The 27738-nt window shown below is 37.3% G+C and overlaps 1 protein-coding gene across 1 annotated transcript in view; it reads left to right on the forward strand.

Annotated features, from left to right (window-relative positions):
• The window catches only part of LOC124401575 (LARGE xylosyl- and glucuronyltransferase 1-like), a 45343-nt gene that overhangs the window by 12124 nt on the left and 5481 nt on the right, over nt 1-27738 (forward strand). The window contains exons 2-13 of the mRNA XM_046873967.1: nt 1439-1631; nt 7260-7534; nt 8656-8738; nt 15510-15633; nt 16504-16675; nt 21415-21519; nt 22211-22323; nt 22863-22988; nt 23692-23847; nt 24006-24169; nt 25789-26067; nt 26378-26524. Coding sequence (XP_046729923.1) covers nt 1442-1631; nt 7260-7534; nt 8656-8738; nt 15510-15633; nt 16504-16675; nt 21415-21519; nt 22211-22323; nt 22863-22988; nt 23692-23847; nt 24006-24169; nt 25789-26067; nt 26378-26524 — 1934 coding nt within the window. The 5' untranslated portion in view covers nt 1439-1441. The remainder of the gene's footprint in view (nt 1-1438; nt 1632-7259; nt 7535-8655; nt 8739-15509; nt 15634-16503; nt 16676-21414; nt 21520-22210; nt 22324-22862; nt 22989-23691; nt 23848-24005; nt 24170-25788; nt 26068-26377; nt 26525-27738) is intronic.

Raw genomic sequence — 27738 nt, forward strand, 5'->3', positions numbered from 1 at the left:
TTTAGTTACATGGATGACACACTTCTATGATTTTAGTGCACTTGCCTCTCAGCTCAGAGCTCCTAGTGGTGATGGCCTATAAGCTTTTCAATGATATGAACCAAAAACTAGTGAATTCTTATGTTTTTGTACATTAAAAAAGTCTGGACACTGGAAAATTTTGTCAAGACTTGGCCTAGCCTACCCAGGAGTCTTAAAGAATGATCAGTATGGGGTAGCATACTGTAATTTCGTGATAATTCAACAAAGAAATTACAGTACATACATTAGCAAAACATAGAAATTTACAATGCTGTACTCTATAAACTGTACAGTATACATGTATTTATATTATAATATTTCTACAATTTTTAATATCACTATAGTCATTGAAAGATCGAAAAATCCTAAGTGGAACCATCATAACTCAAGGACCATCTGTATAAGTAAAGAAAATGTGAAAAAATGGAAGTTGCTAACAATTATTTGTTCTGCAAATAGAACTGGAGGCACATACTGTGCCAAATTACCAAAGACTCATGTACTGTTTGTGTTTATTTTTTGCTATTCAAATCAACCATTTGGACAGGACATGGCAAATAACTTATTGTACTGCACTTACATACTCCCTGTGCCTTCCCACTAAATAAATTGATAATAAAACTGTTATCAAGGATCTGCTATGCTTGACAGCAGATGAATCAGATATCTTGTATAAATGTTATTGCCTTTATCTTATTGTTGTACTTGCAACTATTCACACAGATTTACACAATGACCATTTTAAAAATGCTTGAAAATATCAAAGCTTTGGTAAACAAATGCAGACTGAAAAAAAGCTTTGCTCCAACATTCACACTACATGAGCGATCGCTGTGGGAGTGCACAGTGAGTAGTCTCTGATTGTAGGGGCTGGGGAGGGGGGGGGGGTAGTGACTGAGTCCCTGTTTAATGCACACTATGATAAGTTTAGGCTAACAACCCGGTATGTCATGTCCGAAAAAAAAAATCATAGCATTATAAGCTCTAACCAACATAAAAAAAAACAATATCCCTACACACATTCATAGGTCTGTTTAGGCTGTGATAAATACAACACACATTGTTTATTGGACATGGGTTATTGCAGCCATTTATTTCCTCTTAGACTTATTACAAAAATATTAAATATGCAGTTCTGTTATCCGAAAATTTTTTTATGAAAGTAGCAAATAAAAAAATATAAAGAAACAAGACAGCATGCAAACAAGTAACCACAATGATTGACAGCAGAAGGTACTGTACCTGTGGAGAGACTAAGGTGGGAAGCTCAAACAGGGAATAGTGCTCAACTACTAAATAATTTCTATTTAAAAATGATTTTTTTAAATCTAAGGTTTAATCCAATACTAGGAGACATTTTCCCTCCAGGACACTTCTTAACATCTTAAATTTGCTCATCATATCTCTTTTTTTTCAGTCAATGCCATGCAACCCCTGGCAAACACCTGCTGTCCACATAGAGGTCTGTCAGCCTCCTGAACATCTCCCCTCTTCAGCGCAGAGGATGCTGGGAATGTGTCGTGGGCGCAGGAAGTTCCTGGCTGCCTCCCTTATCCTGCTCTTTATCCCGGCCCTCACGTGGCTCTACCTGTCTGCTACTAATTTCACAGGTAGGAAGTTTGTGCTTCTTCCAAAGAAAGGTCATTTTCTTTCTTCTTATTATGTCAATTTAGATCTAAATAAAACCTTCCATGAAACACGTTTTTTTGCACTGTTAGCTAATTAGTGCATTTACATAACCAAAGACTCAACATTTATCAGAGTGACCCAGAAAGCAAACTTTTTAGATTCAGCAATAAGCCAGGACAAAATACTTATAAATTGAAGAATTGGAAGAATTGAGAATGGCTGCTGAACCTACTCTCTCCTTATGTGCATTTTTTTTTTTTAACAGCCGACTATGGATTCTAAAATGTTTACAGATGGCAATAAATGTTTGGAACTTGCCAATTTGGAATACTGTATTGTTCAAAATTCTGTAAAAATACAGAGTAAAATATGGTTTATTCTTTAAATCATGGTTAGTTTTTCATTATGATGTAATTAGAACATTTAGAAGTCATTCATGCAGAAAAGTGATCATTCCAAACAGTTTACAATGCTGTCCAACATTAGAAAATGTGTTCTTAGGAAATATAATATAGTTGTGCTATTGATTAATTTTCACAGCGAACATTGGCCTAGATTATTGGTATACCTTATGGATAGGGAATTAACATACGAAACTGTTTTGGAACAGATGCAAAATGATTTGCTTAATTAGCTGAAAATATAGATCTTTAAAAAGCTTTTGTGGGCTCTATTTTTTATGCATATGTAAGTGTAAATGGTATAACCCCACATTATGTGTTGGGAATAAGCTAGTGCTTTTCTGTTCTTACCTAGCTGCTGTTTCCTGAAATGTTGTGCTTGTGCTCTTAATCATCTACTCATCTACATCTACTCATTGGCTAAGCTCATTGGCCAGAATGAGCGGCACTGTTTCAGATCAGCAAAACACACTGAAGCAAATCTATTTTGAGCTCAAAAAAGCTTTAAGCTATTAAATATTTTTTGTTTCATTTTTAGTTTATGAAACTTTAATATTACGAGTAGATGACTTTCATCTTGTGATGACGCCAAAACTGAATTCCAAAGTCTTATCATTAAATGTTTAACTTGCATTTTAATTTGAAATCTAAAAAGAATTGCTGCTTTTTCATTTTGTGTGGGGATTGGTTACTTTCAAAATATATGCAATTGCTTGCATTTGCTCTTGTCTTTGTGGTTGCATAGGAATTTGGTAATTATAAGAGGTAATGTTCTCACCTAGTTGCTATTTACTATTGTACTGTAAAAGCTTGTGCATTTATATGAGTGGACCAAAATGTGTTTTTAACCAGGCCAGCATGTTTAGGTTTAGAAAATATATTCTTCATCATATCAGCAGCAATGTGTGCTGCTATACTAGGTGATCTAAGAAAAATAAATAGCAAAAGCCTGATAGTGTTTAAACTGAAGGCCAACAGGGCAGCCACCCATTGAGTTTAGGACATATGCTGTCAAGTTTGCTTCATTCCGCAAGACAGAGGCTGACAAGTCAACTTTTCAAGACACGCCCAAGTCAAAGACAGACGAGGTATACCCCATACCATGCTAATGGTTCCTAAGACATGCATTGTCCAGCTGCCGCCTGAAGTCATTCTTAAGCCAAGGGCCAACTAGGCAGCTTGTCCAGCTACACTCATACCTGGGGTTGACGAAGACCTCGTTAGCCAAGCTCAAGCCAGAGACCAATAAGGTTGTATCTCTAGCCAAGCTCATACTAGAAACAGACAGGCTGTCCTGCCGTGTGCACCCTAAAGCTGTTGCTCTTCCACCAGACCCTAGTAGGAATGTCCCCACTCTGCCAGCAGTCTCTGGAAGGGACACTGTTTCTCCACCACCAGACCCCAGCAGCAAGGTCTCTGCTCTGCTAGCCTGTACAAGGTCAGTTCACCAGCTCCTCTGTGTGGAGAGAGCATGCTGAACAATGCCTGTTTTGGGAACCTGGGATCCAGGGTGCAAGACCTCCTTGGGGAGTGGTGCTTTTAAAGGGGGTTCGGTCATGTATTTCTTCCTTGTGCCAAGTGCTGCATGCAGAGGGTCTGGTGTATACTTCAGTTTGTTTACATTGCTGTGTGCTTTGTTTTAGTTCATGTCCTCGATCCATCCATGTCTTGTCACTGGTTCTCTCTCTAGATTTCATTTTACCATTTCATTAGTCAGTTGTTCATTGCAAAGTACATGCTGAGTTCTTTGTGATCCAGTCAACAGTTTGAGTGGAACTCAACTCTAGCTAATCTTCTTCAGCAATTGATAAGACAGGATATAGTCCTACCATTTGCTATGACACAAGTCAGAATGCACCTTTCTTTGTGTTTTGACAAATAACAAAATGTATTTATGTCTTTACTGTCATGCGGCCCAGTTGCTTAGTCAGTTTACCCTCTGGCGGCATGACAAGAATGCAAAATCATTCCCCCTGCCCTTTTCCGAGACATTTTAATTTTGGCTCACAGCCAAAAAATAATTGCTTTACCCTACCATGGAGGAGCATTGACTCAATATTGAAATAATATTGAGATAATGGTGATGTAATGCTATGCCAAGGTCATAGCTCTTTCCCTTCTGTCCCCTCCCAAAAGTTAAAGGTAAATATGTCTGAATACAAATGGAAACATTAAAAGGACAACAATATAAGCAGTACCTTATTTTACTGTATTGAGCTGAATGTCTACTTTAACGCAGAATACTGAATATTGCAGTTTCAGTGTGAGCACATATGACAATTCAGTTCTTCACTGCTTATTAATAAGAACTTGGATGCTTTATGCAAATGTTATTATGTTTATAATGTTATAATGTTTATTATTAGTCAAATCATTCTTAACATAGAGCATGAAGACAAAATATTATTGTATATGTTTAAGTAATTAGTTGTGTTACGTATTACGTGAATCATCCGGACACCAAACAGAACTTTCATAAAGATTACATAATCTTATCAGTAAAACAAATGTTTAGTGATTAAAAAAAAATTCTCAATATCTGAGTACAGAAAGGACGTCATTAATAAATGTGTTGCGTTGAATGTTTTAATTTTGCCTCGTATTTATTTATTTATATTTTTAATAAAAATGGTCAAAGAGAACTGTGCGCTGCATTAGTCACGCGTTAATAAAATTAGTGCGGTTAAAATAAATTTGCGTTAATGCATTAATTTGACAGCCCTAGTACATCATAATATACAATATCAAGAACTAAATTAAATTTAATAAGAATTAAAATAAATTGTGGATCTTTCTGGTATACCCTGGGGTAGAAATATTTGCCTCTACTCATTCTAGTCTACCTTGTGCATATTTGATTACATCAAGAGGAGGAGCTGGAGGAAGTCTGAAATGAAGTCCTTTTCAGGTCTTGATTAGCTTTCTTTGTGTGTTTATTCAACTGTTGGTGGAACCCTGGAATAAAATACCTCTCAAAACACCTTCCAGAATCAGCTAGCAAATGGTGTGTGCTTATTAGAGACAAGATCCATGACTCTAGAGCTGGCTAGAGATGCTGGAGTAAATTACAAGATTTCCCCCAAAAGAATTATACACACACCAAAACTGATCACCAGCACAAAGCATAAATGACTCAAGCTTGAGCATTGAGTAAATGGAGAGCGCTCTTTAAAAAGACCAGGGCACAGGTGGAACTAATTTCCACTGATTACAATTAAGATGGTGCTCTCTGGCTCCTACTGGTGGCAAAAGCTAGCAGCAACTCAGTCATGTACATTCACTACATGTACCTTCTGTAAGGAAGAAGGTACATGTAGTGAATGTACATGACTGAGTTGCTGTCTCACAACAAATAATAAGGGATGCATTCTTTAATTTTCATCTGATCTATAGACTGCATAACTGAGCTTTAAAAACTATATTTGAAACATGATAAAAACAAACAAACAAGAGACTTAGATATACAGCTGCTGCTCAATTAAGCTCATACAGACTGTATGAGCACATCTACTGGTATGCTGCGTTTTCAAAATTACTTTTTTATTTAATTGTTTTTCATTTGGATTAAATGATCATTCTTCGATCATTTCAGAAATATATCATAATCCAATTCTGACTCTCAGTAGCACTGCATTCCAGCTTTATAGTAGATTCTGATAGTATGTTTTTATATTGATATTTTCAGAACATAACAAACCTACAATTTTCTGACAGATTTGATAAAATACTATATTATAAGTTTCAAATATAAAAAACAGACAAATGTTTTGAGGACTACACAGATACAGATCCGCACACAGATAATGGCATTCCATTACACGGCTAATAAGTATGTATGAGGACACTCTTCACTATGACTGGACATAAGCCACAGACTCCTTGCAAATTGATTAGAGCCTCTAAAAGTGATAAAGGGCATAGAAGCAAGGATCATTTATTCAATGCATTGCTCTAAAGGAATTTACTGCTGCATCCATTTCACCTCTCACAACATGGCCACAGTTGGAATTCTTCCTCTCTCATTGTGATCTGAAATTAATTGTGCACATCAAAAAACAAACCAACAGTAATCTATTTTTAATTGAAAGTGGGTGTCCGAGGTCAAGTGGGTAAGAGCTGTTCAAAATGAATCGTCCACTTTGTTGACTAAAGGGACTATAAGTATTATTAGAGCCACTCTAAAACCCTTTACTGCCTTGAGTTCAAGCTCAATCAGATAAGAAAGAGAGACAAAAATGAATGACGTCACTTATCAGCACACATTCACCAGTAAGAAGACACCTAATTCATATTAACTGCTATGCATTGTCTCTTATGTATGTATCTTTTTTTAATGGCTTTATCCTGCCCAGATGATCATTGATGTCAAAATTATAAATGAATCTAATTTAGACTTTACATTACAGCCAAATCAGCCCTTTGATATCCTTTTTAACTGCTTACCTATAGTATCTATAAAGACTTTCCACCAGAGAGTTTTCTTTAGGCATTTCTCAGGTTAAAGAATGGTAGATTAGGAGGTTATTGAAAATGTTCTTAGAGTAATAAATGGGGTTAGCCTCGGTATCCATATTTTTTTTTTCTATTTTCTGTTCTCTTGGTTTAATCCCTAAGGAAGACTACACATAGGATTTAGTGCTGAGATGAGTGATGATGCCATACAGTAAAGCTATCTGTCTTCTGACTATGATCAATAAGAGCAATAACAGCTTACACCCCCATTTACTTTGCTGCTGTACGAATGCAATTGTGTGTGTGTGGGTGTGTTTTGGTGTAAAAGTGAAAGACAAGAACATGGGTCCTTTTGCCTTTATTTAACATTGAAGTAGATTTTCAAATAGGCTCCCCTTTGATGGTTGAACACGTTGTTGTCATTTACAATGTACAGACTGTTCCTTTAAATGATTCTTTACTTTGTGTCTCTTGGGGAACATCAACAAAGCTTTCCCTTCTAATAACCAACTGTACCTACTAATTCAGTTGTAACTACACATACCTTCTGAATTTCAAAGAAATAGAGGAGAGAGTCAAGCAATTCTTTTTTGCCTGGGTGTGGAGCTGATTTCTAATTCTAAAAAATAAAAACCTGAAAGTACAGAGAAAAAACTGTTAATATTTTTCTAAAGCATCTTCGATATTTTACACTTACAACAGTTTGCTAAAAAAAAAAAAAAAAAACTGTTTCTTAGCTTTTATTCTTACCCTCAGTGAAGCCACTGCCTCTGTCCCCATTGGAGCCTCAGTCCTCTACGTTGGCCCTGGAACTAAGGGTACGGGAGGTGGAAGAGGAAAACCGTGCGCTCAGGAAAGAGCTGAGTCAGCCACCCAGAAGTCCCACACATGGCAACCAGAATGGCAGTGGACGCCATGGCAACCAGTCCCATGTTGGCAGAGAGGGTTTAAGGCATGCAGAAGCTCAGAGAGGCATCACACTGGGAAACAGCTCTGACTGTGTGTCTCAGCCTGAAGTGGATAAGTGTGAGGTAAAGCATAGTTAAGCGCTTTATTAAGTTCTATTCACAATGTATGAAAAAGATGAAGAAAATGTGGCTGGGTGAAAATATTTATTATTTTCTTCACTGTATAATTTGTATTCATTTTAATGAATTGTTATGTCCAAGTAAATAATAATAACTGATCAGGTACAAGTGAATGTTTGTTTCACATGACTAAGTTGGCTGACTATTTAACAGTGTCTCACAGAAATGTAAACATACACTACTAAAGGGACTTTATATTTGTCATATGTACCTTACAGTGCAGTGAAATGCTTTCTCCACATATAACAGCAATGTTAGGAAGCTTGGGTCAGACAAGGTACTGGAGCATGGAGGTTTAAGGTCAGCTTAGTGATACTGGGGCTTGAACCCCCAAACTTCCTCTCAGTAACCCAGTGCCTTAACCACTGAGCTAACACCTTCCCCTAAGAGATCATAGTCATGAAATGTGTTATTCACGCTTATGGTACAATCCCAAAGACGAGGCATATTATGTGAATCTGTTTTAGTACATTGTGCGTCCCTAAAACCTATTATTTTTTATGGGTCTAACATATTGTAAATGTTTATGGCCCTTTTGGTGCCATGGTGAATTTCTTTATTAATCTCCATCTCATAGTAAAAGTTCACATTTTATTTATATGTAGCATATTCTATATGTACGCTGTAACACAATTTATTGGTAGTGTTTGAAATTATTTGTGTGTTAATTGACCGCCATGTGCAGTACTGTATGTAAAGTAGGATTGGGTACAACACATTTCATCATTGCTGTAATTATTTGTCAGCAAAGTAATAAAATTCCATGACGAGTATTAAGTATTGACTAATACAAGCAATGGGAGTGTGAGTGTGTAATGAGAATGTATGCACTGAGAATTAAAAAGTTCGAAGGGATTTAATACAAAAAAATCTCAGTGAGGTTTAGATAAAGAGTCAGTAATAAAGTGTTCCCTTAGTGGAGCTTCACAGAAACAAATTGGTGCTTAGTGTTTCGAGATCTCCTGTAATGCAATACTGCTTTAGAGAAACCATTTTGCCTACGTTTACTTATGCAACCATTAAACCATCTTTATCTCTTTTTGTAAACACTCTTGTACCTCCAGACAATTCATATGGCTATAGTGTGTGCCGGATATAATGCCAGTAGAGACGTGGTGACACTGGTGAAGTCTGTCCTTTTCCACAGGTAAGGATTTCATCATGCATTAGTACACACTGCACCTTCTGAAACTTATATAGGAGGATCCTTTGGCTTATTTTTAACTCCTGTAGCCAAAACCAAATGTGGTGTCATCCCATAAGCTGTGGACCACTTTATTGTCTCTGCTTTTTCTGTCAAATCAGCAAGTTCTCACACACACACACACACACACACACACACACACACACACACACAGTATCTATATTTCCTGCGCTTTCTCTTATTCTTTGTCTCTCTCTGGGCTGGCCTTGTTGTTGTCCTTTGCTCACAAATCTGAATATGCTTCTCTCACGACGGCAGACTGTTGCCAGGCAACATAACCTCTATGAACTTCAGCTCACATCCAATTTCTCCTCCTCTTCTCCCAAACAAAGTCCTACAGTGTAAAGAAAGAGAAACAATGAGAAAGAAAAAAAAATATAAAGAGAGACAAAGATGGCACATACTGTAAGGACAAAACAGGCAACTATAGACTGGTGTGTAATTAAACTCTGTAGGGTTTGAAAAAAGAAGCTCTTTCTCTGGAATTTGCAGGATGCTGGTCATTATCATTTCAAACAACGTTGTGATTATGTGCTAAGGTTGTTTAATGTGCCATAGCAGATGCCAAGCTTACAAGAGGAGATTACGACTACACATAAACCACTTTTAAAGCAAAGTTTAAAACAGAAATCAGGTACAGTTGAGCAGCTTCTTTTTTCTGTTGCCATCTGCACTCTTGAGGGGCTTTAAATTTAAATTTGTATGTATTTTTTAGTTGAAGGTTATGAAATGCTTACTTCACTCTGTTATTCGTGCTTTCTGAATTTAAGCTTGCTTAAATTACAGGCTGTCCCTCTCTATGCTGTCTCTCTTTCATGCAGTCCCAATTTATAGTCTTCCGTGCAGCTTGTTGTTTCTTCCCAGTCTGTCACTCTTCCATTTACAGATGATCAAACATAATTGTCATGTTTAGACCGTCTACAGAAGGAAAGAGAGTTAATGCTAATAGAAAACCTTCAACCAGCATCACTAATTTAGTAGATTACCAATTAAGGGTGTTAATGACATAATTAATACTTTTGCAGTGTTTTAAAATTAGTAAAATTTATTAACCACTTTATCCTGGTCAGTTTTGCATCAAATAAATACTGTAGCCTATACCAGTTTTTTTCTCATAACATTATACCACAAAGAGTAAAATCTACAGTATGTGTGTTTTTTTTAAGGAATGTATGTAATCTATGTATGTATGTAATGTATTTTTTCTTTCATTTATGCTCTTATTGATTACCACATAAATTAGGAACAAAGTAATTGATTTTGAAGGACAAGATTTTCACTTCTTTCAGATCTTAACACATCATTATGCTGTTTCAACATAAGCATTAATAATTGGGGTGTAATGGTACAAAATAATTCACGGGTTCGGTACGTACCTCAGTTTTTAAGTCATGGTTCGGTACAATTTCGGTACGGTTAGAGGGAAGAAATGCAAAACATAAAATTACTTGTCATTTTTATTAATGCAGTTTATTATTATTAACATTTGTGATCATCAACATTTAAACAGTTTAAATTTTTTTGAATGGTTTAATAATATATATAAAAAAAATAGAATAAATCAAATAAATGCAATACAATTTTTTAAATATTAAATAGTTTATATTTGTCAGACCTACTTTGGGTAATACAGATGTGTAAGTGTGTGTGATTTACATTTAATATTTAATTTTCTAAAGATATGATCTACTTATTTCAGCATACTTTAACAAATGTCTTCATTTCTTCCATCCATCCTTCATTCATTCACTCCCTCGATATATGCAGATATCCTTTTAAAATCAATTCTTGAAGCTGGACATAAAACACTAAAGAACCAGGAAGTGGCTAGTGGCTAACGCTAGTGCTATGGATTTAAGATTTAAGATTTTTTATTTGTCACAAACATAGTTATATGGAGGATAAATCTTGCAGTAAAATGAAAAGTTGAAAAAAAAAAAAATTTTGACTCTTGAATCTCTAACAATAGCGTTAGCCGCTAGCCATTTTCTAGTTGGCGGCTAACAATTGCGCTATTGATTCATTAGTGTTTCTCATGTTGTGTATGTTTTTAAGTTGAAAAATATAGAATTTTTTAAATGCGCACAAAAGTTCAGATTGTAACTATGTTTCGCACGTATAAAGGATTGCGAAAGCTCTGTATTGAAAAATTTCAGTATGAATAAATGTACTGTTACACCCCTATTATTAATACTTTTAAATTATGGCCAAAACTTTTGCTTTAAAAAAGACAAAACAGAAATTGGTCCCAATATCTGCGTTTAATTTACAAGGTATCAAATATACTACCAAATACCCCTTTTTTGCTAACTAGCTAGCTAATTCTTTATTAGTATTTAGCAAGGTATATATTTATCATGTTCATTACTGACAGAACAGTCTTTAGGTGCCTAACATGGGTGCTTCCTTTAAAAGCTTTCTATTGCAGTAAAATTAAAAATAAAATAAAAACACACACACACACACACACACACACACACACACACACACACACACACACACACACACACACACACACACACAAATCTAAATATCTTTAAACGCTTACCATGTCATGTCATACACATAGCTTTGAATACTAGTATACTACAGTAGCTGTTCGTCACACTGCATAAACCGTCATAGTCACTGTATAAATAAAGACACTTCATTGGATGCAAATTGGATAAGCAGTTAACCATTTTTCGGGTTTAACAGAAATTATCAACTTATTATAATGGCAAGAATCACATACATACATAGAGATGTAAAAAAAAACTTATTTCTTAAAAATTTTTGGGTCATTTTTTGAGTGAATAATGTTTGGAAAAGAAGACAGTAGTACACACTCTCGCCCTATTTCATTGTGTGTGTTAGGAAGTTTTTCCTATCCGGCTCGAAGGACCAAATGTTAGGAATTTTTCCTCTCTAGCTCGAAGGACCATATAAGGATTTTCACTATCTGGTGTGCACTGATCAGGGGATTGTACTCGCCCCAGCGCGTCAGTAAAAACACGGTACAGGATTCAGAACACTCAACTTTACTGGGTACAGAATAGATTGTATATGAGGTGATTCTCGCTGTCTTCTGTTAGCTGCTGTTCGGTAGGTTGCGTGATGCAAAATGCATGCTGAAAGGCCACTGCTGAATGGTCAGTGCTGAGTGACAGGTTGCACGATGTCGAATGGCCACTGGTCAATGACGACTGCTGCTCGGTGTTCTGGCCTTTTATACTCTTGATGGAGGACATGCACTGTGATGTTATAGGTAGCTTGTCATTGCTTGGTAAACTGTATGTCTGTATATCAACTAGGTTTATCTAAATCACTTTGACGGTGTTGAACTGTGGCTTCAACAAGGTCTTTCCAAGAATTGTACTCACTGGGATCTAAGGGCTTTGATGTTTGTGTGACACAGAATATACTGGCTCTCCTTTCCACTTTATCTTCAGGGTTTTTAAGGGATGGCAGGGTTGGCCAATCTGATTCATCTTGAAGTAAAAAGGGTGGGCCTTGACTCCACCTGTTAGGTGTAACAAGCTCTAGTCTCTTAATCTCTTCATTATATGCAGCTGCCTTCACGAAATCCTTCCCCAACCGCCGCTCTATGCTTCTTAAGTTGGGCATAACAGAGTTCTTAGATGCACAGAGTTGTGGCATATTAGCTTTCCCCAAAGGGGGAGTTGCGGAGCAATTCACTCCATCTACCATCTCCCTGGTTCTGGTTTGTAGTAAATCCATTGCCACTTGATCCTGCTTTGATCGCGTGACTAATTTCTCATTTCTGTGTGGAATAGTATCACCTTGCCAGAGTCTCTCTGCATGCTTCTATTTAAGAAGTGATAGAGATATGTAAACATTGTTGAGGCTGTAGCTGTTGCTGCAGAAAGCGTGTTGGGCCTTGTAATGTCCAGCCTAGTCTAGTTCTGATAGCTGCTGGACCTCCAGGGGGCCCTAGGCGTACAGGCTCAACGGGTGTTATAAGGTGAGGATGGTCTGCTCCTATCAAAAGGAGGGGTTTTACTTTATCAATGGGCTGTAAAGGAATGTCCTTTAGGTGTTGGTATCTCTGCTGGAGTGTTGCAATGGGATAAGAGTGTTCAGCCAAACCTAGGTGCTCAGAGGTAAAGGCATTCTGGATCCAATAACTCTGTTGGGGCTGCGATATAGAGCGTACTCTAAAGGAAACTGCTGCCCCACTGAGTTTCTTGATATCTTGTTGAATAGTTCTTAATGTTAAATCTTCCTTCTGTCCTTGTAGCCCTAGTTTCTTAGCTGCAGCTGGGAGTAACATAGTCCTTTCGGATCCGTCATCGAGTACTGCATAAGTGTTCATGGCTCGATTGTTGTGTTGTAATACAACGGAAATCACTTTCATCAGAACATGCTTGGAACCTTCTGGCCTGTCTAGATACAGGGTTTTGTTCGTGGAACTCCCTAGACAGGTACTCTCCCTTTGAGGTTGGCTATTAACCTCATGAAGGATTTGAAGATGTTTCCCACTGCACAGATGACAGGGCTTCTTTAGGGTACAATCTTTAGCCAAGTGTGATCTACCACATTTCCAACAACGCTTGTTGTCTTTGATCCACTTGATCATCTGATTTGTACTGAATGCCTGGAAAGTGGTACACTGGCTTAAATAATGTTCGGTACTATGGCAGTATGGGCACAGAGGTCTGCTCTGTTCAGGTCCCCGTCCTGGCTCGGACTGATGCGAGGGCGTCAGCACTCTAGTAACTGTTTCTGGGGGGCAGTCAGCTCCATGCAGGACAGAAGCGAGTTTATGTTTCACCACTGGGCCTGGTTTGGGCCGCACCGTCCTACTTATCTGATCCTTTCTCTGATTCAAGTTCACAGAGTCTTGACACCGGGATTCAAGCTTGAGCCACTCTGCCAGATCCGGTAGAGTGTAGGAATTCTGATGAGGAAGGTGTCGTTTGAATGAAGCACGCAAATCAGGGGGTAACTTAGTGAGTAAGCGTGCTGCATGTGAGGTGCACTGTAGTTCGCTATCTCCCTCTGAACCTAATGAGTTTAGGAGACCCACGAGAGCTTGAATTTGGAGGGCGAACAGATCGAAACTGGCTATATCTCCAGGCTCTACATTAGGGGCATCCATGACTTCTGTTATCTTAGTTAGGGCTAACTGAAAAGGTAGTCCATATCTCTCATTAAGCATAGTCATGGTGTCTGTGTATGGCCGAGAGGAATTCAGGGATGAGTCTGCTATTAGGCAAGCCTCTGTAAACTTGAGGTGTCCTAGGAGAATCTGATACTTAAAGAGTTCAGTTGCATCTGGAGGGAGGATGTTATTGAGGGCTAACTTTAGATGAGTGAACTCTCTAGGGTCTGGACTGGTGAAATTTGGAATTGTTGGGTGCGGGCCCTTATAGGACGTGTCCGGAGATACAGCACTTGGAAGCTGCCCCATCAGGGAAGGATATTGTAGATTAGGTAGGTAGGCATATGTATCTACTTCTGACTTTAAGGGACTCTTACTAGGTGGCACTTGGGGTCTGCAGGGTGTAGACCACCGAATATAGGGCACTGGCTCTGGCACCACTGCCTCAGGTGGTTTATAGATAGTTCTGGGCAATGGGACTGGAGTCTCTATGACCTGCTGTGGTCGGGGAGCTAGCAGAGCTGCCTGCAGATTTACTGTTAAATTCTGCATATCCTCGTTAAGGACCTTAAATTGTCGGAGTTCCTCCAGAATGGCCGCCTTATCTTCACGGAGTTGCCTAATCTCCTTCTCCATGTCATGAATCTTTGACTTATGCCTAATGGGTGTGAGGGCAGCCTCGTCCTCTTGTAAAGAAGGCTCCTCCTCTTCATCACTCTCGAAAAGCTGTTTGGTGAGCCACGGTCTATCTGGTTGTATGTTAACATCCGAATGCGGAGCGTTAGTAGCTCCCGTAATTGCGTCAATGTCTTCAGCATGTGAACTTAAAGGAAGAGAAATACTGTATTCGAGGGTTAACATACTAGATTCATCTCTCATTGTGTTTTGCTGTGTCTCCTCTGCTTGTTCTCGTGAACGCTGTGTAGGGTATTGCACCTCATAGTCTTTAAGGTGGGATGGGGGCTGAGTTCTGAGTCGTGGGCGCAGATACTCGCTGGAAGGTTGCTCTGACATCCTACTTCTGTGGTAAACACACTTATCCGGCTCGAAGGACCAAATGTTAGGAAGTTTTTCCTATCTGGCTCGAAGGACCAAATGTTAGGAAGTTTTTCCTATCCGGCTCGAAGGACCAAATGTTAGGAAGTTTTCCTCTCTAGCTCGAAGGACCATATAAGGATTTTCACTATCTGGTGTGCACTGATCAGGGGATTGTACTCGCCCCAGCATTTAGTAAAAACACGTACAGGATTCAGAACACTCAACTTTAGTGGGTATAGAATAGATCGTATATGAGGTGATTCTTGCTGTCTTCTGTTAGCTGCTGTTCCGTAAGTTTGTGTGATGCAGAATGCATGCTAAAAGGCCACTGCTGAATGGTCAGTGCTGAGTGAAAGGTTGCACGATGTCGGCTGGCCACTGGTCAATGATGACTGCTGCTTGGTGTTCTGGCCTTTTATACTCTTGATGGAGGACGGTGCACTGTGATGTCATAGGTAGCTTGTCATTGCTTGGTAAACTGTATGTCTGCCTCTAGTGGTAAAGCATGGAAATACAACTGAATAGGAATCCTTTCTTACAGTGTGATTAACGTTTGTTTGTGTGCATGACAGACGGAACCCGCTCCACTTCCACTTTATTACAGATGCCATTGCCCAGCAAATCCTGGCCTCCCTCTTCCACACCTGGATGGTGCCTGCTGTCCAAGTAGACTTTTATGATGCTGATGAATTAAAGGTGAGTCTGACCACTGAGACTTTTTTTGTTCTTAAAAGAATACACTTTATCAGTGATTGATAACATGTTGGTGTGGCAGGTAGTGGTTTTGCTGCTTTACAGATGCAAGCTTCAATCCTTCAGAAACTGTGTCTTCTGTGTGTAGTTTTGCATTTTCTTGTTATACTGTATCTGTATGTATTCTCTGGGTGCTCCAGTTTCTACTGACCAACAAAGCATTCTTAAATTACTTCCAGGGATATACACCAACCATCCATAACTTTATAGTCACAAATTAGGCGTAACATTATGACCACCTGCCTAATATTGTGTTAGTCCCCCTTTTGCTGCTAAAACAGTCCTGACCCATTAAGCATTAACAGCATTAACTTCTATGAGCCTCGGCCACCCATGACCCTGTCACTGATTTACCAATGTTCCTTCCTTGGACCACTTTTGATAGATGCTGCCCACTGCAGACTGGGAACACCTCACGAGAGCTGCAGTTTTGGAGATGCTCTGACCCAGTCGTCTAGCCATCACAATTTGGCTCTTGTTAAACTCACTCAATTCCTTACGCTTGCCCAATTTTCTTACTTCTAACACATCAACATTGAGGACAAAATGTTCACTTGCTGCCTAGGATATCCCACCCATTAACAGGTGCCATTATGAAGAGATAATCAGTGTTATTCACTTCACCTGTCATAATGTTATAATGTCATAATGTTATGCCTGGTCGGTGTACACTATGTGTAAGATGCTTTATATTGACTTACTTATTCTAAAAACAAACCAAAAAAAACCCTAATTATTCCAGCCTATTTAAAATCTCTTATTATTGTTAAATGTGTGTAAATGATAAATATTGTCTCTCTGGATCTTTGTTAGTCTGAGGTGTCATGGATCCCCAACAAACATTACTCTGGTATTTATGGCTTAATGAAGCTGGTTCTCACGAAGACGCTGCCATCAAACCTGCAGAAAGTCATCGTTCTCGATACTGACATCACCTTTGCCACAGACATTGCTGAGCTGTGGGCTGTCTTTCACAAATTCAAAGGTATATATTATTTTTCTTTCACTTTTATCTAATCTTCAAGATGTTTTACATGTTCTGCACTCATTAGTGTCATCATTATATGTGTTCTGTGATCCTCTAGATTAGGGTAAAAACATTTATTTTTCTTATTTATTTTAAAATCCATTTTCTCTATGTGGTACATTTAAAACATAAATGAACATTTCTTTTTTGTCCCCTTAAGATTTTAAGGGAAAGTGGTAGTACACTCCATGCCAAGCAGCTTTGAGGGTTAAGCTAGCATTCAGGAAACCATGTAGAGACTGGCAGGATTATGGAGGGAAATCATGGAGAGAAACTGGGATCAGCCTGGCAGTTCTTCAAACATTTCTTTAATGCTATTACACCCTTGGCTATTTGCATTTACATCCCCATACAGCATGGAGGAAACTTACAGCACTTTATTCTGCAAAATCTTTTCCTTTACTATTAAGAAAGGTTTAACAGGTCAGTGTATTTAAAAAAAAGATAATAATGATGATGATGATAATGATGGAAATTAAAGAAAGGGAATGCATGAGATCATTGTTTAAGAGCAATATTGTTTTATGGAATCTAAATCAGCCTTTATTATACTGTTAAACTCTTATTTTATTATTTAATAATTCACATTTACGTGTTTTATCAGTAACTATTGCGACGTGTTTAGTATTGACAGTAAAAATAATATACACTAAATAAAAAACTTTACTTCAAACTTTGACCCAACAATGTAAATTCTCATCTTTTTAAAAGGTTCACTGCATCAACCTTTGCAGGTGAAATACACATATTAAAGGTACAAAAGATGCCATTCCTAATGCTTAAAAAAGGGACAGTTCAGTAATGTACATGAGAGTGTAGATTATTGTTTCTACTAAGAAACCTAGGAGTTAGGTGCTAAGCACAAGATCCACTCCTTTTTATTTTAGCTGTTGGTAGAGTAACCAGCTCATGAGTGTGTATAAGTATTTTTCCAGAGGAACTATTAACTATTAACTATTAGGGCTGGCGATAAATCGATTTTATCGAATAACTCGAATGTGTAGTTATAAAAATCATTGAAGTTTTCTCTTCAATGTCCGCCGACGCTCACCTCTGGGCTCCCATAGTTTCGAACGAACTCACCCACCACCCCCCTCGCGTTTGTCATAGAGATACACAAACAACATGGCAGCGAGCAGAGAAGAACTCGTTCCCAAGAAAAGTTAAGACAGCCGCATGTTGAAAATACACGGTTAAGCAGCCGCACTTTGTTTAGTGTCGCGCGTCCAATCGTACACTTACGGTACGGGTGGTGGAAGCGACCAAAATACATGTAAAGACGCTTCAGAACGGCGTTTCAAACACTCATAAACAGTCATTTTACTGTGTAGTTTTGAAGAAAGGTAAAGGCAAAATCACTCCAAGCATCACTGCATTTTTAAGCATGTTCCACACTCAAACACTCATAAAACATTTTTCTTTATAGGTTTGCTTAATCGTTCAAATTATTTTTATTTACAGTGTCCCTGTCTATTACTCTCTTAAATTTTATCTTATTTTACTGTGGAGTTTTGGAGAAAAGTAAAGGCAAAATCACTCAAAACCTCAGGTGCATTTTCAATCATGTTCCACATTTAAACACTCATAAAACATTTTTCTTTGTAGGTTTGCTCATTTTATGTTATGTTACGTTCTATTTTTACAATTTACAAAGGCAGGGCTGCCATCTTGTATTTTTGGCTTGTTGTTTCTGATTGCACTTTAACCCAAAGTGGGTTATAATCCCAGAAGGGTAAATAAACTTTATTTAATAAACTTAAAAAAAAAAAAATTGTCATATGCAGATTGATTTTAAGCAGGGGAAAAAATCGATTTAAATCGCAAATCAGATTTTTTTGTGAAAAAATCAGGGATTTTTTTTTAGGCCATATCGCCCAGCCCTATTAACTATAACTATTAACAGGGTACTAAAAAAAGGTGATATTCTATCACCGCACATAGACAAATATGTATTTGGTAAGACTCATTGAGGAAAAAGAGTTATGCATATGTATATAAATATGTATATTTGATCATAACAGTATAGTTATGCACTGTGTGGTGAATGCTCTGTGTAATGTATTTCAGATGTCATAATTTGTTGAAAAGCCACAGTACCTTTATTTGAAATGCATTGTGCCTATTCAACCCAAACCCTGAGTCCTCTATTCTGCCTCAAACAGTAACCTCCCTGACCTTGAAATGGCTAATTAACTTTCTCTGTTAGCTTTTCTTTTTTATTGATCCTCAAATCAACGTTGTATTCACTAGAGGTCTGGCCTCTCAGACAAAAGCCAATACAGGCAATTTGGAGATTTATAACAGTTACAAAACAGTAAAATATTCCACGCACCATTGACACTGCCTTACAGGCACATAAAAACTGTACCCAAATTTAGGTTTTTAGCAAAGTCAACTGCCTGTTAGGAACAGCTATTTATATCTGTATGTAGAGATGGACTATACTGTATTCTATGAATATAATTATCAGGGCCTGAGCCCGAGGAGAGATCTATCAATCTGCCACTGTAATACAGAATATCTGCCACTGACATACATTAATGATCAATAACAAGGTCATTATAGAAAGTCAAACACTTACATCTAACTGTCACTGAAGATTTCCGTTTAAGATTTATACAGTCAGCAGATTTGCCTTATCTTGTAAGGATATATTCTTGCCATGCCTCGAAAAAATAAAGGGATATAAAATTCTGCCTTTGAACATACCACATTTTGTCTTTGCTGTTTAAAAATGAAGCAGACAGAAACTAATGATGATGAGTTTTATGAGGTTGAAAATCCTGCCTTATGTCCTTGAAACCATTTATTGTCCTGTCCTTGAAAATCTAATAAATAAGTCTAGTCTTATCTAGTCAATTCAAAAATGTTCTATTTAATACAGCCTGTACACATACCATAGATGTGTCATTAATATATTTGCCAAATTGTGTTAGGATGGTTATTGAATAACAATCTTCCACATGCAGACATGCAGAAAAAAAAGGAGATAAACAATATAGAAAAAGCCCTGAAAAACAAGTGTATGTTTCCTTGCCATCCTTCAGGTATGCAGTCTGTATTGCAAATCTGAAAACTTCTATAGATTTTCGTCTAACAGCTATGGACATTTAACATCGGCAAATTTTCTGCAATTTCAGTGCATGTGAATAAAATACACAATTACAGTAATGTACCAACTTACAACAGAAATTGAAAACCAATAAAAAATCAACAAATCTACATAGTAAAGAAAAGCATTATAATAATGTGTTATAATAATGTGTTATAATAAAATAAACTAGTTAATAATTCATGTTGAATTTTGTGAGCAAATTCTTTAATCCCCTTTCAAAATGTGTTTGTCTGTCAGTCTGAGGAAATGCCTTTGAGCAAGTTTTTTTCAAACTCTTGCCAAACACAGTAGAGTTGAAAAACATTACCAGTTAAATGAAGCCTTCAAAGTAGATGTATTTTAGTTCATAGCAAAACTCAAGAAGCAAAATCAGAAGAAGTGGACATTTATAAAATTCTGTGTAGGAGCTCTCTATTTTAATATCAGAGTATGCTGCTATAAATTATCACTCAAAAAGAAGAAAGAGACATCTTCCTCCACCCCTTCATAAAAAAGCCAAATAAGTCAATCTAGATGTAAATCTGGAATGATTGACAGTTCAGTAGGAGTTTTGAACTGTCCCTCTCCTCTCGATTTTCCTGCTTGAATGATGGGCTGATGTGGCACCCAAGTTCTCTGTCAGGGTAAATGAAGAATGTAAAATGATAAAATGTATCAAAATATATCGAAGTAAGATATTGCATTGCATTTTTTAGACATTTTTTTTTTCACAAATAGGTCTAAAAATGCAATGTGCTTAAAAACAGTTTTAGCTCTCCTAAAGGACCATAGCTAAAATACAATAATATTGTCAGTGCAAGCTGTGATTGCGCCTATATTTGCACTGTATATATTTCCTGGTAGATAGAAACCCTAATGTCAAGTGTTAATGATTAAAATATTTTATCACGATTGTCAGTTAACATGTGATTATTTGCAATGTAATAACACATCACAGCAATGTTCTTAATGTACCTTTAATGAATATTTGTCAAGTTGTTTAAACTCTAATCAACATGGACAAATATGGATGGTTTATGCAAATGAATGTTTATTATTAGTGAAACCAAACTCAACATAGAGCATGAAAAAAAAATATTCTTGTAAATGTTTTAAAGTAGTTATGTTGTTTTAAATTACATAAATCATCAGAAAACCTCACAGAACTTTTGCTATGTTTCTACATGGACGGTTTTAATTGCGGCATGTGTGCATCATGGCAGATTTTGGTGCTTGATCTGAGACTTGGCACAGCAACGGAGTTTTTTATTAAGTTTTTTTTTTATATCTGAGTAAAGAAAGTACGTCATGAATAAATGTGTGTTGTCCTGCAGGTTTTCATTTTGCCTCTTTTATATTTATTTATATTTTTAATAAAAATTGTCAAACAGGAATTCAAAATATGTGTCATAAAATTTATTTGTTTTAACACATTATCAAAGCATTCATTTTAAAGCCCTAATATATACATATATATCAATGGAAGAGAATTTCATTTAGGCAAGACAATGATTTAAAAAATCCGATTCTTATTGGGTTTTATAGAATGCCACAAGAGCTATAATGATTCAAGTTTCCCTCTTTTTGTGTGTATATTTCTCAGGTCAACAGGTGCTTGGACTGGTAGAGAACCAGAGTGATTGGTATTTAGGAAACCTATGGAAGAACCATCGACCATGGCCAGCTCTGGGCAGAGGCTTCAACACTGGTAAATACTTTTTTGCATGGATGGATTCCAAAAAGAATATAAACCTTTAAATGCAGTGACAATTAGATAATTAATCTTAAAAAATAATTCACAGATTCTACAATCTCAGAGGTTTGGCTTGCAACATTTAGTCAGTCAAATTCATTCCCCTTCAATTAACAATGGTCTGTCATTCAAATGTATTCTTACTACAAAGATTTGATCCCTCAATGAAAAATGGCTGTATTATCACAATTCAGTCTGTTTATTTTAGAATCTACCAGCATTCAATAACAAAATACCACTCTGTATCTCAGCAGGTCCTGGAGCAATTTAAGTTTGCTATGAGTTTTTTTTTTATTGAGATATAACAGCTTGGGTCACTATGAATTTTAATGTATAATGTATATGTACATACACTGTTAATGCAGTGGTCAATTCTGTGACCATTTTTATTAAAAGTATAAATAAACATATAAAAGAGATGAAATTTACACCTTCAATGCAACACACATTTATTCATGACGTCCTTTCTTTACTCAGATACTAAAAAAATTAACTGCACTAAAAAATTATTTTTAATCACTAAACATTTGTTTTCAACATAGAGACATTTTATTCACATTTAGAATTCGTGTGTGTGTGTGTGTGTGTGTGTGTGTGTGTGTGTGTGTGTGTGTGTGTGTGTGTGTTTTGTGTGTGTGTGCTACAGGTGTGATTCTCCTGCTGTTAGATCGTTTGAGGAAGCTCAGATGGGAGCAGATGTGGAGACTGACAGCAGAGAGAGAGCTGATGAGCATGCTATCTACATCACTAGCAGATCAGGTATGCACACACACACACACACACACACACACACACACACACACACACACACACACACACACACACACACACACACTTAGAGCTGCTTTTTTTCATCATGAGCTGGTATTTATTGAGCCAGTTTCCTGCTGTCCCTTGTTTGGATGTTCATGATGCCAAGACACATCAATTAAGTTTTTGCTAATAAAGCTTTCAAATTCTTTTCATGAGATAAAAAGAAACAATATTCTACAATTTAATACTAGAAAAATGCTAAAAGCCTATATTCTGTTCTTTCAGTCTTCTGCTATGTTCGTTCAAAGTCTCATTGGATTGCCATTCACTGTTTCCATTCATCACTCTTATCATTTGCTGCATTATCTGGATTATAATCCTTAATGTAGCCAATTGAATGTGTGAGTCAAAGTGATATGGTGTCTGGGAGGCTTTTTGTGCAACGGCTTTTCATACTGAAAGAGACGAGTCCTTCGGTAGTGTCCACAGATGTCTGGGGCTGTTTGTAGCTGATGGAATGTTAAGTGTGTTTTGTGTTTTTGCAGGATATCTTCAATGCTGTGATCAAACAAAACCCTTTCCTGGTGCACCAGCTTCCCTGTTTCTGGAACGTTCAGCTGTCTGATCACACACGATCCGAGAAGTGCTACAGAGATGTGTCTGACCTCAAGGTGAGGGGCAAGTGGGACCAACAATGAAAGCATGTGCAGGAAATGCATAAATGCAACAACTACCATTTCCAACAGTTTACACTGTTAACTGTTTACAGATAATTCCATGGTTAATTGTGTATCGATTTCAAAAAGAAACTTTTTACAAGCTGGTCATGTAATTAAAATCCTTTGCAAAAACATGTCATTTACTCAAAAAAAATTTTATAATTTCAATTCTGGGTGAAAGTAATAATGAGATTATGTATCATTACAGTATTTGGTTGGAAATGAGTAAAGGCATACAATACGAAGTTTGCTGAAAGGATAATCTATATTGTTGTAATTAGAATTCTTGGGTGAGCTTTTTAATTACAGCAGCAGTCCCTAAAAGATATAAATCTGTAAGGATCCATGTGAAAATATCCACTGAAGCAAGGGTGAGACTTGGAAAACTGTTTTAGAAAAGTGCAAATCTTTTGGGTATTTATTGTATGTGGTATGATTCACAATAGCAGATTATGAGTCACATGTGCAGAAGATCCAAGAAGTAGTAGTGTTAGGATGAATCAGGCAGGCCTTGAGGGTGAGAGGATATACAGAAATAGAAATGTATCAGGATCAGGCACTGGTGTAATTTTAGCCCGCAAGAAAATGTGTAACGTCTAAGCCTAAACATGTTGCCTGCTAGCTAATATATTTGTTGCTGCTTAAAAATGTCCAGGTGATCCATTGGAACTCTCCTAAGAAGCTCCGTGTAAAGAACAAACATGTGGAGTTTTTCAGGAACCTTTATCTGACCTTCCTGGAGTATGATGGCAACCTGCTGAGGAGGGAGCTCTTTGGGTGTCCAAGTGAAACTGACCACAATAGTGAGAACGTAGGTAGATATATAATTAAGCACAAGAGTAAGAGATACACATTGCTTGTATGAACAGGATTTGGAATACTATAAGCATTGGGAATAATAAAGTGTATTTTATAGTATTTAGTATATACTACAGGTGCTGTCTTGCTGACATGTATGCGGTGTTTTAGCTCCAGAAGACTCTACTGGAGCTTGATGAGGATGACCCATGTTACGAGTTCCGGAGGGAGCGTTTTACTGTGCATCGCACACACCTCTACTTTCTACACTATGAGTATGAGCCCAGTACAGACCAGACTGATGTTACACTTGTGGCCCAGCTCTCCATGGACAGGCATGAGCAAGATATTTATATTTCAAACATCGTAAATGTTTTTACTTTGTAAACATGTTTGGTAGTCATTTATTATTATTAATTACCTATGCCAAATACAGCAATTACATCTTTCAATCTGGATACTCTTATAATATAGCTGGATAGATAACAGTGGAATGAATAAGTGAACCACCTTATGACTCACCTGAAAGGTGCAGGATGCCTTAAAACATGCAGTTCTTCCACTTTTTCTTTCTGATGTATTCATGGAACATCTTTCTGAGATAGCAAATTCTATTAAGGAAAGAAACAGCAGGGTGTACCACCCACTTGTGAAAGTAGCAGTGGGAACAAAGCCTTGAGGGCCATCTCGGAACAATTGTAAGGGAGGTCTTGCACTAGCAGCAATTTAGTCAGCCTGTGCTCTTCTCCAAAAGACTAGGATTGGTCTCTGGTACCTTATTTAAAGTCCAACTGCAGGCTGCAAACACACTTCTGACTTAGTCTTTTAGTTTTAGCAAACCCAAGGGAATTACCACTGTGGGTGCTATAAACAGCTCTAGAATCTGCAGTCTAAGATGATATCACACATGCTGGCTTGGTTGTATACAGCTGGTGACTGAAATAATGTCCACTGCATGTTGGGGTGAGAGTTGGTCTCATTCTCAATGAATCAAGCTGCTTTTAGAGTTTACTGTAGCACAGAGAACAGTAATATTGGCCAGAAAGGATGACATGTCATAAATTATGTGCACTTTGGGTGCATAGAAGTCAATTACCAAATATGGAAGTGTCCTCACATTCCTGGACAAGAGGCAAGACCGGGCAACCTGCATACATCTTGAAAACACGGGTGTGTGGGGCCCTTTGCTTTTGCGCTCACTCTCTAGAGAGTATAGAGTGGATTTGGTGCTCTGAGAGTGTCTTTTTTCCCTGTCATAGAAATATACTGAATTATTGGACCTCATGTGAGCCCAGTTGAAAAGCTTGTTGTAGCTAAAGGAATATGTCAATGGTTTGTAGGTCAAGTCAAGCCAAGTTTATTTCTATAGCAACAGTCTCAAAGCAGCTTTACATAATTTACCAATTAAGGTGAACGATGTGTATTTATCCCTGATGGGCAGCCATGGCAAATGTGGCAAGGAAAAACTCCCTTAGATGTTATGAGAAAGAAACTTTGAGAGAAACCAGACTCAAATGGGGAACCCATCCTCATTTGGGTGACATCAAGAGTGTGATTATAAATCTTTAAACAATACAGAACACTGGAGAGTGATAGCTAATTTCATGGACACTGGAATGTGTGATGAGTAATGTCCTTCCTACATTCATAGTAGGTCATAGTAATGTTTTTTTTATTTTTTTAAATATGCCATTAGAAAATATGCGGCTTTAATACTTAATTGACTTTTTAGTCCTCCAAACCTAATGCCATTCAATAAAATAGACCCTTATTGTTCATATATACTGTCTTAATACTTTTTAAAGAGTTTAATGTTAAAACAGTTGTTTTATTTTAGGAAAGCAGAAACCAACTAAAAGTCTGCAGAGTAACTTATCTGTATCTTAAAAGAAACTCCCTTTGGCAGAGTAGATCATTAACACAAGTGTTTTCTTTTGCTGTTTGCATGCCTCAGGCTGCAGATGCTGGAGGCCATCTGTAAACACTGGGAAGGACCCATCAGTCTGGCTCTCTACCTGTCTGATGCTGAGGCACAGCAGTTTCTGCGCTATGCTCAGGGTTCTGAGGTGCTCATGAGCAGGAGCAACGTGGGATACCATATCGTCTACAAAGAGGGCCAGTTCTACCCAGTCAACCTGCTGCGCAACGTTGCCATGAAACAAGTCAACACACCCTACATGTTCCTGTCTGACATTGACTTCCTGCCAATGTATGGACTTTACGAATACCTCAGGTAAGATACGCCCCAAATCTTTAACGTACTATCCTTAAAACTATATTCATATTCATGTTCAATACGATCCAGATTTACACTCACCTTATTAAAGTATATGTGTGATATGAGCTAGACCAAACCTAAAGTTCTTTGGATCACTGGACTTAGAACCTACCAAATAAAAACATGATGTGGATAGCAGGCTTAGGAGTGTATACATTAATAAATACATTGCATAAATGTAATAATATAGACATACAGATGATATGAATTGGACTCATTTGTGAGCTTTATGGCGTCTAAGCCAGGTAACATGTTTGTCTTGCAGGAAATCTGTTGTACAGTTGGACATGGCACACACTAAAAAGGCTCTGGTGGTGCCTGCATTTGAAACGCTGCGCTACCGGCTGTCCTTCCCCAAATCCAAGGCTGAGCTTCTGTCCCAGTTGGACATGGGCACGCTCTTCACTTTTAGGTAAAAAAGATGTAGTGCTTGTTCAAGAAAGAAAATGAAAGAAAATGTTTGTCTGTTTGCGTGATATTCAAAATTGACAGCCTAAATTAAGTTCAAATAAGGTTTTACAGATTCATCTTATGCAGCTGCCTTATAAGAGTTTTGGTATAGTCTATACAGATAACAAAAAATGGCTGGTTATATCTACAAAATTGCCTGGTTTTATTGCATATGTTGGCTGAGATGAGGTTTTTTAATGTTGTTAAAGACATCTGCCCTTACAGTCTTCAAGCACCTGCGTTTAATCAAATGAGAGAAAATGCATTCTTAGTTGGCAGCTTTTATGATATTTATATTGATGATGCTAATAAGGTATTGAAGCAACAGTACATTTACCAAAAAGCAATAAAAAGAGAGAAATTATTACAATATACACACTATGGAAAACAATTTTTGAGCATCATCACTCCCGTACTGTTTTTTGAACATCCGATACCAAATGTAACCCCCCTTTGCTGATATAATAACCTCCACTTTTCTAAGAATGTTTTTCAATAGATTTTGTAAAATGGCTGTGTAAATTTGCTTATTTTAGGCATTAAGGACTCTGACCCAGTTTGCACTTCAGTTAGTTCTTCCACACAAGCCTTGGTAAATTACAGTATGTCTTCATGGTCCTCACTTTTTTTTACAGAAGAATTTCCATGCTGGAACAGATTCAGGGTGTGAAAGAAAATCTCATTGTTATTGTATACAATAACATTCTATACAATTGTTTGCTGGTTTGGGGAAGAACCACATATGGGTGTGATGGTCAGGTGTCCACAACCCTTATAGTGTATAACTGGGAAAATAGATAAAACTCATATAAACAACTAATAGTATAATAGTATATTGCTAATAAAGTGCTGTCTAAACAATCCTAGTAATAAACACACATAATTATTACTTTAATAGCTAAGGAATTTTCTAAGGCTTCCATTGTTAGATTTGGTAGTTTTATAAAATAGCACTTGATCCAGCGCATGCATTTTTTGCAATAGCCACACAGCAGCAAAAATTGTAAAGCTTAAGAAGGTGTGAAGAATTCTGTATTCATTGTTTGCTGTTGCAAGTAGAAACAGGACTGGCCATAAAATCAGAATATGCTAGGGGTTGCATAGACTAGCCTACTAAAGGGGAAAAAAGCAGTGAAATGACAAAGAAAGAAGGCAGACAAGTGTATTACTTTGGCC

This window comes from Silurus meridionalis, chromosome 18, assembly GCF_014805685.1.
Source record: "Silurus meridionalis isolate SWU-2019-XX chromosome 18, ASM1480568v1, whole genome shotgun sequence".
Taxonomy (NCBI): domain Eukaryota; kingdom Metazoa; phylum Chordata; class Actinopteri; order Siluriformes; family Siluridae; genus Silurus; species Silurus meridionalis.